General features: G+C 66.7%; 1 protein-coding gene across 4 annotated transcripts in view; it reads right to left on the reverse strand.

The window, feature by feature from the left end:
- PIEZO1 (piezo type mechanosensitive ion channel component 1) overlaps positions 1 to 14,984 on the reverse strand; it is a 30,823-nt gene extending 15,839 nt beyond the window's left edge. Inside the window, exons 1-16 of one of the 4 annotated variants that reach the window (XM_059903706.1) lie at positions 14,810 to 14,980; positions 13,277 to 13,372; positions 8,386 to 8,508; positions 7,333 to 7,375; positions 7,084 to 7,222; positions 4,131 to 4,299; positions 3,771 to 3,984; positions 3,511 to 3,682; positions 3,313 to 3,426; positions 3,143 to 3,233; positions 2,348 to 2,448; positions 1,756 to 2,016; positions 987 to 1,098; positions 696 to 874; positions 463 to 611; positions 208 to 390 (exon numbers count right to left, since the gene is read on the reverse strand). In XM_059903706.1, coding sequence (XP_059759689.1) covers positions 208 to 390; positions 463 to 611; positions 696 to 874; positions 987 to 1,098; positions 1,756 to 2,016; positions 2,348 to 2,448; positions 3,143 to 3,233; positions 3,313 to 3,426; positions 3,511 to 3,682; positions 3,771 to 3,984; positions 4,131 to 4,299; positions 7,084 to 7,222; positions 7,333 to 7,375; positions 8,386 to 8,508; positions 13,277 to 13,372; positions 14,810 to 14,924 — 2,261 coding nt within the window. In that variant the 5' untranslated portion in view covers positions 14,925 to 14,980. Of the gene's footprint in view, positions 1 to 207; positions 391 to 462; positions 612 to 695; positions 875 to 986; positions 1,099 to 1,755; positions 2,017 to 2,347; positions 2,449 to 3,142; positions 3,234 to 3,312; positions 3,427 to 3,510; positions 3,683 to 3,770; positions 3,985 to 4,130; positions 4,303 to 7,083; positions 7,223 to 7,332; positions 7,376 to 8,385; positions 8,509 to 13,276; positions 13,373 to 14,809 lie in introns of all 4 variants that reach the window. The other 3 variants (XM_059903704.1, XM_059903703.1, XM_059903705.1) reach the window with 3 other exon arrangements.
- Positions 14,985 to 16,290: the final 1,306 nt, after the last annotated feature.

The raw sequence follows: 16,290 nt of genomic DNA on the forward strand, positions 1-16,290 counted from the left end.
CTTGACGTCGTGATCCCCGCGGGTCGGAGAAAACATCCAGTACCTGAGGCCCCGGCACCTGCAGGCAGCGGCCGAGGCCTCAACCCTGTTCCGGGTCTCCCGCCCTCACCGTACAGCCTCCGTTCCCGCCCGAGACCGGCCTTCCCCTGTGCGGGTTCAGGGGACACTCTGCAGACCCCCAGGCCCCAGGAGGGAGGACGGGCGCACCTGTGAGCCCGGCGCAGGGTGCGGGCGCTGGGCGGCGGGCGGTGCTCGGGGTCGGTGAGCTGCATGAAGGGCCTGTGGAAGTAGTGCAGCTGCAGGATGCAGGCGAGCAGGAAGAAGCCAGGCACCAGGATGCTGGAGAAGAGCTCGGAGACGCTGAACTGCTCCAGGCCCAGGTCCCCCAGCCTGTGTGGGAGGGGGGGTCAGTACCGGCAGCGCGCCAGCCGCAGCCCCCTCCCCACCGCGCCCCAGACTCACTGCTCATCCGTGAGGCCGGTCAGGTTGCGCCAGTAGGCGGGGAAGTCCTGGAACTGGAAGGTGTAGACAGCCACCAGCACCAGCATGGTGTAGGCCACCACCAGCCACCAGAACGCCTTGAGCAGCTTCCGCCACAGGCTGTAGTAGACCTGCCGGCCGGCCAGGCGCAGTGAGGTCAGCCCGCGCGGCCCTGCACGCCCGCGCCCCGTGCCCCCGCGCCCCGCCCCCGGTACCTGGAAGAGGGTGAGGCAGAGCAGGAAGAGGAGCATGTAGACGATCTTGTACACGACAAGGCGGCCGGCGAAGCTGACCACGACGAACATGCCGGCGCACACGTAGACCCAGTACTTGGCGTACACGCCCCTGACCAGCTCCCCCAGGCTCCGCAGCAGCGTCCGCGTCCGCACGGGCTCTGCGGGCCGGGCGGGGCAGGGTGGGGCGAGGGGGGCGCGGCTTCAGGACCAGGCGGGTGGGGGAGGGGCCGCGCCCGCGCCCCCCCTTCCCCCGCCGCCCTGCCCGCTCACCTGTGGCGGCCACGGTGACCTCCATCAGCGCCACGGGGTCCCGCGCCCTCTTCAGCAGCTTCTCCTTCACAAACTGGCGCAGCAGGAGCCAGAAGGTCAGGGTGCACAGCAGCTGGGGGGCGGAGGCAGTGTCACTGAGTGGGGGCCGGTACCCCAAAGCCGGGCCCGGCCGGAGGAGACGGGAGCCGGGGGTGAGACCGCAGCGGGAAGGCGGCCCGCCCGGCGCCCATGCGCCAGCCTCCCTGCTGGCAGAAGCTCAGCCTCTCCTACGCGCGCACGAGTTCACGCACAGACGCACACGCTCCCACACAGCAGCTCCTGCACTCACACACCACCCCGTTTGCACACAGACCCGCAGATGAACGCGGGGTCACAGGTGTTTGCACACTTGCAGGCTCCTGGGCTCGCACAGTGAGATATAACTAACCCACAGGCCCCCAACACGTGACTGGCAGCAGCACGGACGTCCGGGTGCAATGGCCTGTCCCAGAAGGGGACACGGCGAAGGCACAGACACTCGCTGAGACCCAGGGGCCGCGTGCGATGCTCACAGAGCCCATGTCAGGCACATGGGATGGCACCCCCAGCAACACGAGGTCATCACCCGTTCAGTCAACAAACGCTCTTCGAGCAACTACTCCGGGCTGGCTGGGTGACCCTGGTGACAACCAGACACGGGCCCCGGGCTCCAGAGCGCCACGGCACTGGGAGCTGGACGACGGGCAGCGTGGCGTCCTCACAGGCGCTCAAGGGGCGGCAGCAGACTCACCATGGCGCCCAGGTCCAGGCAGGGGTAGCGGGTGTGCTCCAGCCCCAGCTGGCGCAGGCTGACGGGGCCCAGGGCGGTGGGCAGCTCGGGCTGCAGGTCCATGGCCCACACGTAGCGCAGGCTGCAGAGCGCCAGCCCGTAGAGCAGGAGGAACGGCGAGCAGAGCATGGCCGTCTGGTGGCGGCTGCGAACGGTCCAGATGAGACAGGCCCAGAGCAGCAGCACGAAGGTCAGCCAGCTGTGATACGTGATGCTCCACACCTGGACGGCCGGGGCGTGGGCAGGGCTGCGTGGGACAGCCGGCCCGGCGCCCAGACCCCGTTCCCCCAGGCTGACGAGGCGGTGGGCCCCCGGGGCCGGGGCGGTGCTCCGACAGGAAGGCCAACCTGCCCCGCTGGCCCGGGCACACCCACACACCCACCGCACGTATGCGCGCACTCACACACGCGCCTGGGGGCTGGCCGGGGCTGCTCTTGGCCTAGCAGGTCGCAGCCCCAACTGCTTCTGGCGACAAGGCACCGGGACACCATCTGTCGCGAGGGAGCCCGCGGGAAGCCCCAGCCCGAGGGGTGGCCCGGGCCAGCGCCCTTACCATCATGGCAATGAGGGCACAGACGTAGCTCTGGTCCATGATGAGGTGGCCCAGGCCGTGCAACGGAGACGTCTCCTTAAGCCCAGTCAGCCTGGGGTGTGCTGAGGGGTGAGGGCAGGGGTCACCAGGGAGGCGAGACCCCTGCTGGGGAAACTCCAGCGTCAACAGGCCCGAGCCCCTTGCCCACACCCGACTGGGCCCGAAAATGCAGACAGCGTGCTGGAGCCGCAGCCCAGGTGGAGGGGGGCCACGCCTGGCACAGGCTCACGGGGCACTGGGGGCGGAAGACACGGGCAAAGGGCCCGGGCTCCTGTCCGACCCTGTTCCCGATGTGCTGTGGGACCCTGGCCAGTCCTCGCCCCTCTCCGGGCCTTGGTTTCCGAGACTCTGAAGGGATGGGGTGGAGGAGACTGCCCTGATCCCCTTCCAGCTCTGTGAGCACCCATGTCCCCATGCCAGCCCCTGAGGCCAGCGGCTTCATCCTCTGCTTTGAAAAATGGAAATCGAGGCTTAGTACCAAAAAAAAAGGAAAAGGAAAAAGCACCACAGAGCCCTGCCCTGGGGACACTGTCTACACAGCTCCCAGGGCCGCAGAGGCAGCCCAAGGCAGAGCAGTCAAGGTCTCTGGGGACTGGAAGGCAGGGGGGAGACTGGAGACCCCGGCAGGGTCTCGGGTTCCACGAGCACCACAGCTACCGCGCCCGCCCTGGGCAGCCCCAGAGAGGTGCGCAGCGGGACAGGCCGACCGGGCGAGGCCACCAGGGGGCAGCAGCCGTGCGGCCGCGTCATACTCACGGGGCCGCTGCTGGACAGCGCTGTGGCCCGTGAGGTCGTGCACGATGCAGTTGTCCTCAGGGTCCGGCGGCACGGGCACGGGCATCGTGTGCTGCAGACAAGCCAAGGCCCATGAGCCGAGCCTGGGGGCAGGGGGGCGGCAGCCCCACCGCTCAGTCCAGACCCCTCACCTGGGTGGCCTCCTCCTCCTTGGTGGCTGCAGCCCTGGCCTGGCCCTGGGGCCACCGGTCCACCTCGGTCAGCTCCACCTCCCGCTCCTCGTCGTCCCCGGCCGCCTCCTTCCCCTGCGGAGACCGGAGGGGAGAGCTCAGCCCCACACCCCGGCCCGAGGGGTGCGGGGGACACAGGGCACTGGCCTGGGCACTGACCCAGTCCGCGGGCTGGCGCACTCGGAGCTTCAGGAGCGAGGTCACGGTGTAGCAGAGAAGCAGCAAGATGCCGGGGCTCACGTAGACGGGCCAGTCGTGGCTGGTGTTGAGGACCAGCACGTTGGGGCTGGAGCAGTTGGCAGGGGCCACGAAGTCCTTGAGACCGAACACCCTGCCCACAGAAGGTGCGTTACTGACTGCGGCGAGAAAGTCACGGGTGCCAGGCGGGCAGGGCCGGGGCCCCATGGGCGAGCCCTCACCTGGCCCAGATGCTGGCAGGTGGGAGCATGGACTGGGCGAGGGGCGTCTGGTAGCAGTAGAGGCAGAGGAGATGGCCGGTGCCAAAGCAGCCCACCATGACACAGAGTGCACTGAAGCCCAGGGGGCTGATGGGAAAGTGGCAGGCCCACCAGGTGCAGATGGTCAGGAAGAGCAGGAAGTAGACACTGGAGAAGGCTGAGGGGTGGGCGATGCCTGCAGGCCAGGCAGAGGCACACAGGGTCACTCCTGGCCTGGGCAGCCTGACCGCCGTCTCGCGGGTCAGTGGGGAGCTTGGCTGCCGAGACCCCTGCCGGTGTGACCGCCAGTGGTGGGGTCCCAGCTCCCTGCCCAGGGGGTACCTGCCAGCGCGAGCAGCACTACGGCCAGAGTCCGCCCAGCGGCCACCAGCAGCCAGTGGGCTGTGATCCGGAACCGGGCGGCCAGCCACAATTTCCGCTTGCGGGGCAGTGCAGGGGCTTCCTGCAGCCCCACCAGGGAGCTGGCGTCCACATCCCCATCATCATCGTCCTGCTAAGGTCACGGGGCGGGCAGAAGTCAGGTGCGTGGGGAGGGAGGGGGAGGGAGGGGGAGGGAGGGGAGGGGAGGGGAGGGGGAGAGGGAGGGGAGGGAGGGGGAGGGGAGAGGGAGGGGAGGGAGGGGGCCACCCCTCCAGCCCCACACCCTCCTCTCCCCACACCCACCGCGGGCCCTCCGAGGACACGGGGCCACCAGCCTGAGTGTGGCCGCGTGCTGCCGTCCAGGCCCAGCTCCACCCACCGTCTTCCCACCGCCTCACTCGGGTTCACAGCCCTGGAGGCGGCCCACTGCGACAGCAAGACACGCTCCTGCCAAGGCTTGGCGCTCGAATGACTGACCCGAGCAGGCTGACCTCACAGTGCTCCGGAGCCCCTCAAGGGCCTCTTTACTCCCCACCCCCACCAGGGGACCCCGAGGACAGGGCAGGCCCACAGGTTCCTGCATCTGTCCCCAGTGCCCTTGGCCTGAGAGGGCCCGCGTGGGGATTTTTAGGAAAAAGAAAAGCGGCGCACAGCACAGCCACGCGTGCATCTCACTCTACAGTTACAGGGCACCTCTATACCCTATCCTTGGCCTCACGGCACCTTCCTCGTAAGTACAGAGACGGAGGCTCGGAGGGGACCCCAAATCACACAGCCAGGGAGGACAGCGCCCAGGGTGCAGCCGGCTCCTGCTCTGCTGCCTGGTGGGGCTTCTGGAGAGTGAGATGCACACCTGGGCGGCCCTTCCCGGCCTCAACTGCCTGCGGCGCACAGAGACCCACCAGGGCCTGCTGCCCTGGTCCCACCTCAGGGGTTCCCAGAACAGAGCTGTTTCCTGGAACCAGGGAGGCCAGGGGGAGGCAGAAAGAACACAGACTCTTTGTCAGACGCCCGGCCCCCGTGTCCCCAGCTGTAACATGGGCGCCGTGCCTATGCCCTGCCCCGTGGCGGAGGTGGCCCTCGGTGTCCAGGCTGAGAGCACGGGCTCAGGGGCCAGGCGCCCCGGTCACACGCCGGCTTCGAGTCGGGGGTTAGGGGCCTCGCCTGTGCGCCTTGGTGAGCCCCCTGACCTCTCTGTTTCCTGCCTGTCAGATGAGGGCGGGGCACGGGGCAGGCTCCAGGGAGGTGCCGCTGAGCCGTGCCTGGAAGGAGCGGAGGGGACAGGCCAGGGCAGAGGCCCAGCCCTGGGGCCAGAGCAGTACCCAGGGTCCCCCCATTATGTGCCGGAACGGGGGGACAGGGGCACAGCTGCCGGAAGGCACTGCAGCCAGGCCAGAGCCCAACCCTGCCCACGGCCTGGCCCCGGCCCTGGGAAAGCTGCCGTGGAAAAGGAGCGTTTCTGGGAGTGGGAAGAGCAGAGGCAGCTGCTGGGCGGAAGGACAGCTGCTGGGGGCCGCCCGCACGGTCCAGCCCACCCAGGCCCGGCTCCAGCCCCGCCGCGGCCGGCCCCCCAGGACGCACCTCCCACCGCAGCCCCAGTGACCCCCTCAGGGCAGGCACGGACCCACGTGTGCCAAGTCAGGACGGGCGCGTGTACACAGATCGTGTGCAGCCACGCGTGCCGCGGCCCTGCCAGGTGGCAGCGTCCACACAGGGGCGCCGGGGATGCTTCTGGCCTTGAACTCCGGGCGCCTGTGATGGGCCCCCATGGCCTTGCTCTGAGGTCTGTCTACACCAGCCGCCCCGGGGCCAGAGTCCAGCCCCCAGGGGCTGCCAGGACAGCCCTGTGCTCCGAGGGGTGATGGGCCGTCCTGCCCGCCCCGGGCGTGGGGAACAAGCCAGCCCCTTCCCGGTGGAGCTGTTCCGGGAAGGCCTGGCTCTGCTAACGAGGAAACCAGAGGCCTCCCTGGACCCTCCGCCCGCCAGTGCCCACGCAGCAGGGTGGTCCCAGCCCCACTTGACCCCCACAAGTGCCCAGAAGAGCCACTCCACCTCCAGGCCCCCGTCTCCCCCTCTGAAATGCGGGTGCCAGCCTTGCCCTGCAGGACTCGGGGGATGGGCAGGTCAGCTGTAGGCCGAGCCCCGCCTCGACCTGCGGTGGGAAGTCCCCTCCTCCCTGGGGACTGAGGCCCTCGTTTCCGCAAACATCAGCTGCTGGACCAGTGGACACTGGGGCTAAGGGCGTGAGCCTGTGGCCCCCCAGGGCCTCCCGGGCAGGGACCCTGGATGGCCACAGACCCGGCCCAGCTCTGGAGACCAGGTCCTACTGGACAGAGGCTGAGGCCGAGTGTGAGGGGCCCAGACTGGGCGCGAGACCAGAGCCCTCGTGCAGGGACAGGAGAGGACACGGAGGGAAGAGCCCAGGGGGACCCCGAGGACTCTGGCAGAGGGCCCTGCTTCAGGCCTCTGAGCCGACACAGCCCCTGCCTTGACACAGCCCACCGACGCCCCCATCGTGGGCACGTCTGCTCAAACATCGTCTGTCCATCCGTCGGTCTGTCCATTAACCCATCGGTCCCTAGGTGCTCCCTGACGGCTGGCGCAGACCATCCTCCAACAGCGCTGACTCCCTACTGCCCTGCGGCCCCGAAGACCCTCTTCCAGGGGCAGCTCTAAAGGCGCAGACGCTGCCTGGGGTCCCCGCAACGCTAGGACCACGCGCTGCATCGCCAGCAACCCCCCACGGGGACGTGCACTTGACCTCCTCCGTGCTGTCTCTCCATCATGGGCATATACGGACTTTTACAACTAAAACGTCCACATTTTTAGAAAGAAAGAGATAGGGAGGGAGAAAGAAGGAGAAAGTAAAATAGTCCTCAGATGGCTGGGACACAGGTGCGCCCCCATCCCTCACCAGCTCCTGGGCGCGCTGGCTCCGCCGGGCCATCTGCGTGCGGCGCCTGCAGACGCCAAGGCACAAGGAGGAGGCCGCCAGGACACCCAGGTCGGGGGCCACCAGGCGGATGGCGCTGGGCACGTCCTTCAGGTCCAGCCTGTGGAGGGCGGGGAGAGCCCGTGGCCGGCTCAGGGGGGGCAGGTGCCAGTGGGGGCACCCCGGGAGCTGGAGGCCCAGGAAATCCCCGAGGGAGGCTGGGGGACTCACCTCGTGACCCCTATGTGTCGGGAGATGGTGTCCCAGGTGCTGCCTGCAGAGAGAGGCACGGGGGAACCGGGTCAGGCGGGTGGGTGCTGAGAAACCCCTTCCGTGTTGCCAGGGGGGGCCTCGGGAGCCCCAGAGCCACGGAACCCCTGGTGTCCGGGGGTGCTTGAGAACGCTGCCTCCGCCGGTAGGGTAACTGAGGCCCAGCCGGGGAAAGCTGGGCAGATCAAAGCCCATTAGTTCTGCCTGGCAGAATGGGTTTCATGGCCCAGCTGGGCGTTGTGTGGCCCGGGAGGCTGGGCCGGGCTCTCGGACCCATCGGCCGAGGCCGGCTGCTCCTTGGGGGCCCGAGTGGGGAGGGCTGGTCTAAGAGCCGCCAGGACCAGAGGGCCCTCGAGGCACCGGACTTCTCTCCAGTTTCTAAACTGCAGGAGGGGCACGATCTTCACGGAATGAAAATGGGAAGCGGGGTGGGACACCCTGCCCGCCACGAGCCAGTAGGGCATGGAGGTGGGAGACCCCACCGGGCAGTGGGGATGGGAGCCCAGGGTTCCGTCATCTGAACACTGGGGCGCTAGTGTCAGTGGAGGTGGGAGGGCTGGGCGCCGGCTGGGGATTCCATCCTCGGGGTGAAAGGGCGCAGGACAGCGGGCGGGCGGCACACCAGGGCCCGCCCCCCGGCTAAGTCTCTCTGCCCCAGAGGGCTCAGGAGGAAGATGTGAGAGGCAGGGGCCTGAGAAGACCGGGGCTGCCCGGACACTGGGCTCTGGGACCAGCACTGGGCCGGTGCTCAGCCCAGCCCCACGGCCACCTATTACCGGGGCACTTGAGGTGGGCCCTTTAGGCCGGACGTAAACCGTGGCCAGGCACTCAGAGGCGGCCCGTATCAGGCCAGGCCTGGGTGAGGCAGGGCGGCCCCTGAGGCTGAGCTGACCTTTCCGAGGAGCGTGCGGCTCCCCAGCCCGCCCCAGGCTCTCCAGTCGCTCAGGAGGCCGTCGGCTCTCCCCCAGGCCTGCTGCCCCCAGGCACCCCCTTCCTGGCCCTTCGGTGACTCACAGCTCGGCCCCAGAAGCTGGTCCAGGTGGGGCATGGTATGCAGGCATATCTGGAAGGTGAGGTGGGCTGCCAGGAAGAGGAGGCTGAAGCCCAGCAGGACTCGGAGGAGGCGGCCAGTGTGACCTGGAGGCGGAGACGGCAGCGGTGAGGCCGGCACGCACGCAGCCGGGCCTGGAGTGGGGGATGGGGAGGGGGCAGACCGGTCAAGGCCACTCAGCCCTGGCTATCAGCCCTGAGCCAGGCTGTGTCCACCAGCCCAAGACACGCACCCAGGGTCTTAAGGGGCCGTGAGCAGCGAGCTCATGCAGCACACCCCTCCTACACCGTCCCACTGACTGCTCACCACAGCCCTGTGGTCCAGCACTGTCATGACCCCAATTTACAGACTGGGAAATGGACACAGAGAGGTGAAGTGACTTGCCCACAGTCGCACAGCGAGGAATCGGCAGAGTATATAGTACACCCATCCTGCCTGCGCTTGGTCTTGCCCCCTTCCTGGGGCGTGGAGCAGTGGGGGCAGAGCCAGTGCAGGAAGGAAAGGCCCCCTCGGGCTGGGGGGCCACCTTCAGTGTTGCTCATGTATCCAGGAAACATCTGTGTTGCTGCTTGGCCCTGGCAGCGGGGTGCTGCTTCATGCCCAATGCGGGCTGAAAGCACGCACCATCCAGGGAAGGCCCTGCCCAGCGCTCCACCACACTGCTTATCGAAGCTGGGATGCTCTCCTGCCCACAGAACAAAGCCTCAGGCTCCGAGAGGTGGCTGTACCCTGGGAATTCACACGATGAGTTGAGGTATGGGAGGAATGAATGAATGAATGGATGGATGAATGGATGGCAGGAGGGATGGATGGATGAAGGGATGGGGGGATGGATGGGGAACAAATGGATGGGAAGATAAATGGATGGATGGGAGGATGGAAGGATGGATGGATGGGAGAAAGGATCGATAAATGGTAGATGAGAGGATGTATGATGGGGGATAGGTGGGGGAATGGATGGGAGATAGATGGATGAATGGATGAGAGGATGGATGGATGGATGGGAGGAGAGATGGTTGGGAGGAGAGATGGATGGATGGATGGGGGATGATGGGATGGGGGATGGATGGAAGAATGGATGGAAGGAAGGAGGGATGGATGAATGGATGAGAGGATGGATGGGAGGATAGATAGTTGGGAGGAGGGATGGATGGATGGATTGGAGGACAGATAAATCAATGAACGGATGGGAGGATGGATGGATGGAAGGAAGGAAGGAGGGATGGATGGGAGGATGGATGGATGGACTAGAGGACAGATATATAAATGAATGGGGGGATGGGAGGATGGGAGGATGTATGGATTACAGGATGGTTGGATGATGAGAGGATAGAGGGATGGCTGACAGCAGTGTTGGGTGAGGCCAAAGGGCAGCTCTGATTTCAGAGGGGGAGGGGGGTCAAGCCAGTGTGGGGCTCCTGAATTGCCCAGGAGGGATAAAGGGTGTGGCAGGCGACCACTGGAGTCTACCCCAGTGGGTTCCGAGCTTCGGCCCTGAGTGTCAGAAGGAGCGAGCATCATTGGCGGGTGCGCGCAGGGTGCGTATGGGCGCTAGACCACACACTGCACTTGCTGGAAGTGCCGCCTGCCTCTCTCCTTGACCTGGGGTCACTCGTTCGGTCACGTGAGGCCTGCACAGCACAGGAGCGCCGCGGAAGGATGGGGCGTGCCTTCGTGGGCACGCAACCCCACCTCTGTCGTGCAGGGCAGGGGTCACACGGAAGTCTGTCCTCCTGAAGGAGCCGGGGCTCCGCTCAGGGACTTTAGGCTCAGGCAGGAATCTGGAGACGCAGGACGTGGGGCTGGGAGGCTGTGGCTCCAGGAGCAGAAGAGAGGGAGGCTCGTGGCGGGTACAAGGAGCATCTGTCTGACCCAGAGCGGGCAGCGGGTTGAGCCCCAAACCTCCCTGACGCGGCTGCTCAGCCTGCAAACGCTCCAGGGCTTCTCCGCCCTCGGCACCACCTGCCGCCACGAAGGCCCCGCTCCCACGACCCTGTTCTGGGGTAGCCCCGGCCCCTGGCGGGTGCAGCGCCCAGCCCGGGCCCGGCTCCGGCGCTACGGTGAGCGGCTTGCAGACCTCGCCCTCCTGACGCGATCTGGGCAAGCAGAGATGAGGGAAGGGGCGTCCTCCGGTCGTCCGAGGCCCCGTCACACCGAGGGCGGTGCAGAGGTGAGGCAGGGAGGGACAGGGTCCCCACGGGGGGACGTCAGAGTTTGAGCACGAGGCTGGGGGGAGCGGGGTCCCAGCTGCTCTGCCGACCCCGGGGCGTCGTCTGCTCACAGGCAGGAGGGCGCAGGTCTGGGGGCATGGCAGAGCCTCTCATCCCCTCACCCAGCAAAGACAGGCAGCCTCCCGGTGCACTGACTGCTCTGCGAGGTGACCCAGACCCGCCCGCCAGGCCCACCACGTGCAAACAGCACCTGAGTGAAAGCAGAGCCGAGGGGCTCCAGGGGCAGGTGCACCCTCTCCCGCGAGCAGCCGCGGGGCTGGGTTTTGTGCTAAGGCAGGGACAGGGCCTCCCTGAGTCCCTAAACATTAATCAGGTCGCCAGGAGCTGAGCCTCGGGTCTACCTGCAGCCCCGCCCCACCCCGCCCTGCGCGGGGCACGTGGCCCATGGCCGCCGCCCCATCGCCTGGCAAAGTGATGGTCCTGACCCCTCTCCGCCCTGCACAGGGAGCCGGGGTCAGGCTGACGCCCCCACGGGGATGGGGCCAGGAATCGGCGCCCACGGGCACCCTGCGCAGCCTCAGACCTTCCACCTGCTGCCGGCGCCGAGGCCCAGCTGCGGCACAGGCACGGGCAGGCCTCACATTTTCCTCTCTCCTGCCCGGAAAAACCCGGCAACCTCCCTGTCCCTGAAGGGCCTCTGGGGCTGGACAGAGGGACGGATGGAGGTCACGCGGGCAAGTCTCCCCAGCGCCTCGCCCTCCACTCCCTGACCCTTCCCCACTCTGGACTCCTGCCCTGGCCAGGAGCCTGTGCTTCCCCCACTGCCAATTAGAAGCAAGTGTTCCCAGTTGCCAGGGGGCAGGAAATATTGACGGAACAAGCCGCTCTGAGCCGAGAGCCTGGGAACGGGGCCCACGGAGAGGAGAGGAAGGCCTGGATGGCAGACTCTGCCCAGCAGCCCTCCCCAGGGAGCTGGGAGCTGGGGGGCAGCTGGGGCAGCCGGCTGGGGAGGGGTCTGGCCTGCAGTCCCCCGTGGCTCCCTGCTCTGCCCCCGTGCTGGGGCCCCTTCCCTGAATTCTACCCACACTCCAAGATCAGGGCTCCGTACGAGTGCCCCAAGTGGGGAGAGAGGCTGATGAGGGGGGGTTACCACCAGAGGCCACAGGCCGGGGAGGGGTGACCTGCCACCCTGTAGAAGGCAGAATGACACTCCTCCAGGGAAATCCATGCCCAATCCTGGGGCCCTGTGAGTGCTTCCTGACACAGCAAAGGGGAACCAACGGTGCCAATCAGCTGGACTTCCAACAGGGAGCTGCTCCTGGTCTCCCTGGAAGGGGAGGTCCTAACTGTGGACAGGGGGCAGGAGGGCAGAGTCAGAGTGACAGGGGGTGACTGTCATTGACTGGCCATCGCCAACCTGGACAATGGAGGGAGAGACCCCGGGCCAAGAAGCTGGAAAAGATGAGGAAGCAGGTGCTCCCCAGAGGCTCCAGGAGGGACCAGCCCTGCGACACCTGGGCTTTCGCCCCGTGAGGCCCGGGCCAGACTCCGACCTCTGGACGGTGAGTGGGGATGTGTCGTGTGGCCGCTCAGTGTGGGGTGGTCTCAGCAGCCACAGGCCATGCCCAGGCCCCAGAGTGGCCAGCACCCCCCGGGGGCAGTGCGTGGGCATGCCTCCCTCCAGGGTCTCGGCCAAACCCTCGGCCCGCCGGGCACGGGGTGTCACACCCTGACAACTTGCTCCCTGGGGACCCTCTTTTAAGCCTGGGCGCCTCTCTTCACCCTCCAAAACCTAATGGCCTCCCTACCCACGAGGCACACAGCAGTCCCCAGGCACCTGTCCTCACCGAGAAGCTGGGACGACAGCAGATCCAGAAGCACCCAGAGAGCATCTGGTGGGAGCCCCAGCGCGAAGGGACCCCTCAGCCGTGCCCCCTTCCCGTGCCACCCGCCTGCAGGCCTGTGCTCCCTTCACAGGGGCCCGTGCTCTGCTGGGCAGGGGGCAGGGCACCTCCTACGCAGGGGTCCTCTCCGCTCCAGCTCCTCTCGGACGAGCCCGTGCCGTGGGCGCCACCGTCCACACCGTCCTGGGAGCCCAGGCGCCCTGATGGGCCTTCCCACCCGTCTGCCTGGCGGACACAGAGGCCGCCCTCCAAGAGCTCAGAACTAGGTGGAGACCGCCGTGCGCCCAGCCACCCCGTTACCCCGACGACGAGGTGGCCGGGGGGAAGCCGAGGCCCCGCAGCACGCCGAGCGCACGTGGATGGAGCCCGAGTCCACGGCGGGGCGGGGGAGCCGCACGGCACCTGGACTTCAGGTTGGCCGCAGCCGCTCAGAGCAGATGGGCCGCAAGGACGGCGCTGGGACAGGGTGGGGATTGGGGGAGGGACCCGGCGGGAAGGCGGCCCAGCCCACGGCCAGGGGACGCCCCAGGGGCATCCTGCATCATGGCCCCTGTGACATGAGGTCAGAAAAGAGGTTGTGAAACCAGCCAAGGGTCCACCATGAAAAATGAAACTCAGGACCACCCATCCTTCCCTGGTGGCTCTTCATCTGCGGAGAAGGTCCATCCCTGCCCGGTTCTGCCGGGGCCCCAACGCTCCCCACCCCCAGGCAGCTGGACAAAGAGCCCCGAGACCCCGAGTCACCCCACCACCCCCTGCAGAGCCCTGCCCGCCCTTACCTTGGATGCTGTGCCGGGAGGGGCCCGGGAACCAGGGCAGCAGCAACAGAAACAGCAGGTAGACCAGCGAGAGCGCGTTGATGCGGAAGAGGCAGGCTGCGGAGGAAACAGGACGCGGTCAGCCGGCCCCGCCCCCCACCATCGCCCCCTGAGCCCCTCTGCCGTGGGTGCTGTGCGTGTCACCGCTGCAAGGCTGCCACCTCCCCGCGTGGGCGAGCGACCTCGCTCAGTGCGTGACGTGTCACTGGTACCGGGAGCACCGTGCCTGACTTACGACGGCTCCGCTGTCCACTGACAAGCGTGGCCGTCGTGTCTGCAGAGCCCCTGCCACGGGGCCAGCCCTGAGGTCATGACATTCTCCCGCCTTGCTTTCTCCCCTTTGTAAGATGCTATGTTTTCAGTCAACACACAGCACGGCTGATTTGGGGGTCCAGCTCCCTTAGCCTCCTCCCCCCACCTCCGCCTCCCAGACAGCCGGGTGCGCCCATGTTGCCCGGGGCACGAGTCACGCACGTGTCTGCAGCCGCTCCACCTCTCCCCTCACTGACTCGAGGGCGCCCCCCGCGTCTCGCGCTGCTGACCCCATCCTGATGAAGTGCAGGGGGTGCCGGGACCTCACCCGCCCCCGGGAAGTGAGGGGGTCTGGGGGTGCCAGGGAGGTGCCGTGTGTCCCAACTCAGGTCTCGTCACTGAGCAACCGGGCCACTCAGCCTTCCCCGGGGGCCCGAGAGGGGGCTGGGCCAGGAAAGCCCCGCTCGCTGCCCAGAGGAGACCAGCATCGCGTGGGCAACCCTGGCGAGGTCCCCAGGCTGGAGCCACCTCTGCCCATTCCGCTCCTCAATCACCACGGTCAGCAGGCGGGCCCGGGTGACCCAGCCCTGCCCACCCAGGCCCAGGACGGAGCAGTTGGCTGTGGGCGCCAGTGTCCACCACGGATCCAACCCCCGGCCCCCGCGGACGGCCCAGCCTCACGGCCCAGTCATCGTGATTGAGCAGAGCTGCACGGGACAGAAGCCCACCCCGGATCGGGTCTCCAAGAGGGGGATCACTCTCCCACCTCTGCTCTCTGCCCCTCAGACCCCCAGGTGTGGCCCGTGAGCCCAGCAATGGCTGGACCGCCACTTAGGAGCCGTCTGGACGGCCTGGGCCAGAACAAGCCGACCTGAACCCGGCCACGGACTCAGCTATACGATCTCCCCGGAGCAGGTGGCAGGGCCAGGTGGGGTGTTCAGCCCCTTCCCCCGTCTCCTTAAGCCCCCCATCGCCCGACCAACGCGGAAGCCCCGGAGCACCACGCGGCCAGTGCCGCGGTCCCGAGCTCTGGTCAGGCCGCCGTCCTTCCTGGATGCCGCCGCGCCCTCCCGCTCCCTGGAGCACCCCTGAAGCTAAGCAGCCTCCTTCCGCCACGTACACCTGCCACAGCCAACAGCGCGACTCAAAACCTCAGGCGTTTCCACAAATATACGTTTTCGTAAAAACAAACAAGAAAATCAATCCGATCTGGCCCAAGAGGCAGGAGGGAAATGCATTTACCGGCAAAGGCTTGTAAAGTTCCTTCCTGTTTCCCAGAGCTGCACTTTTCAGCCTGCTGGGTTCTGCCCCTCTCCTTCCACAGTGCCAGCCAGGTGGTACCCACCCACCCAGCCATCCAGGTAACTTTCTCCTGAGGGCGCACGCTGCAGGTCTCTGCCCTGAGGTACTCATGTTCTGATCCGCCAAGGACACCAGAGCTGAACGAGCACACGCGCACCAGCAATGGCGTTCGCTAGCCCGTGACAGGGAGGCGAACGGAGTGCAGGCCCCGGGGAAACTCCCGGAGGCCTGGCTCTGGCTCTGACGCTGACGCCGACCCAGGATGGGGAGGCGGAGCTAGTGCTTTCCAGGTGAGGGTTTCGGTCTGGGAAGATGCAAAGTTCCAGAGGTGGTGGTGACGGTTGCACCATACTGAGAATGTACTTAATGCCACTGAACCGTACACTTAAAAATGGTTAAGGAACTTCCCTTGCGGTCCAGTGGTTACGACTCTGCGCTCCCACTGCAGGGGCCACAGGCTCGATATCTGGTCGGGGAACCAAGATCCCGCATGCTGCGTGGCGTGGCCCCCAAACTTAATAATGATAAATAAATAAAATGGTTAAGATGGTAAATTTTATCTTATGTGTATTCTACCAAAATAAAAGAACAAACAGCCCCAGAAATCAGCAAAGGATCTCAGAGACCAGAACTGGAGGGTCAGGGGCCAGCCAGAGCCCTGCCGTCTTCAGATCTCAGAGGCCAGAGCCCTGCCGTCTTCAGATCTCAGAGACCAGAACTGGAGGGTCAGGGGCCAGCCAGAGCCCTGCCGCCTTCAGATCTCAAGAGACCAGAACTGGAGGGTCAGGGGCCAGCCAGAGCCCTGCCGTCTTCAGATCTCAGAGACCAGAACTGGAGGGTCAGGGGCCAGCCAGAGCCCTGCCGTCTTCAGATCTCAGAGACCAGAACTGGAGGGTCAGGGGCCAGCCAGAGCCCTGCCGTCTTCAGCCGGTGGAGCCGGCCTCCGTCCCCTCCCCAGCCCCAGGCCAAGCAGGAGGAAAAGAATCTAGAAGCTCCATCTGCCAAAAGCAGGAAGTCAGAGATGAAGAGTCAGAGGGGGCAGGGTCGGGGGAGCGCGTGGGACAACTCGGGGACAGACAGCACGTCAGCCCCAAGTGGGCGCTGCCAGGCACTGCCCCGCCCTGGGAGGGTCGCCGGGCGCCACAGCCCGCACAGGGCCTGCCCTGGAGGGGCGACAACGGCCCCTCAGAGTCATTCCTTCATTAGACACAGAGCAGACAGCCCAGCAGGAGGCACTGTCCCCAGGGGGACACGGCAGAGACCGAGGATGCGCGCGGCCTGGGACGCCAGCGTCTCCACCAACACAGATGAGGAAACAGAGGCCGTGGGGTGCCTAGGAGCGCGGCCCCGCAGAGACTGGCCGCCAGATGGTCCCCCTGCCAGGAAGCTGGCCCCGGCAGGCAGGTGGCGCCAGACAGCCC

This window comes from Balaenoptera ricei, chromosome 19, assembly GCF_028023285.1.
Source record: "Balaenoptera ricei isolate mBalRic1 chromosome 19, mBalRic1.hap2, whole genome shotgun sequence".
Lineage (NCBI taxonomy): Eukaryota > Metazoa > Chordata > Mammalia > Artiodactyla > Balaenopteridae > Balaenoptera > Balaenoptera ricei.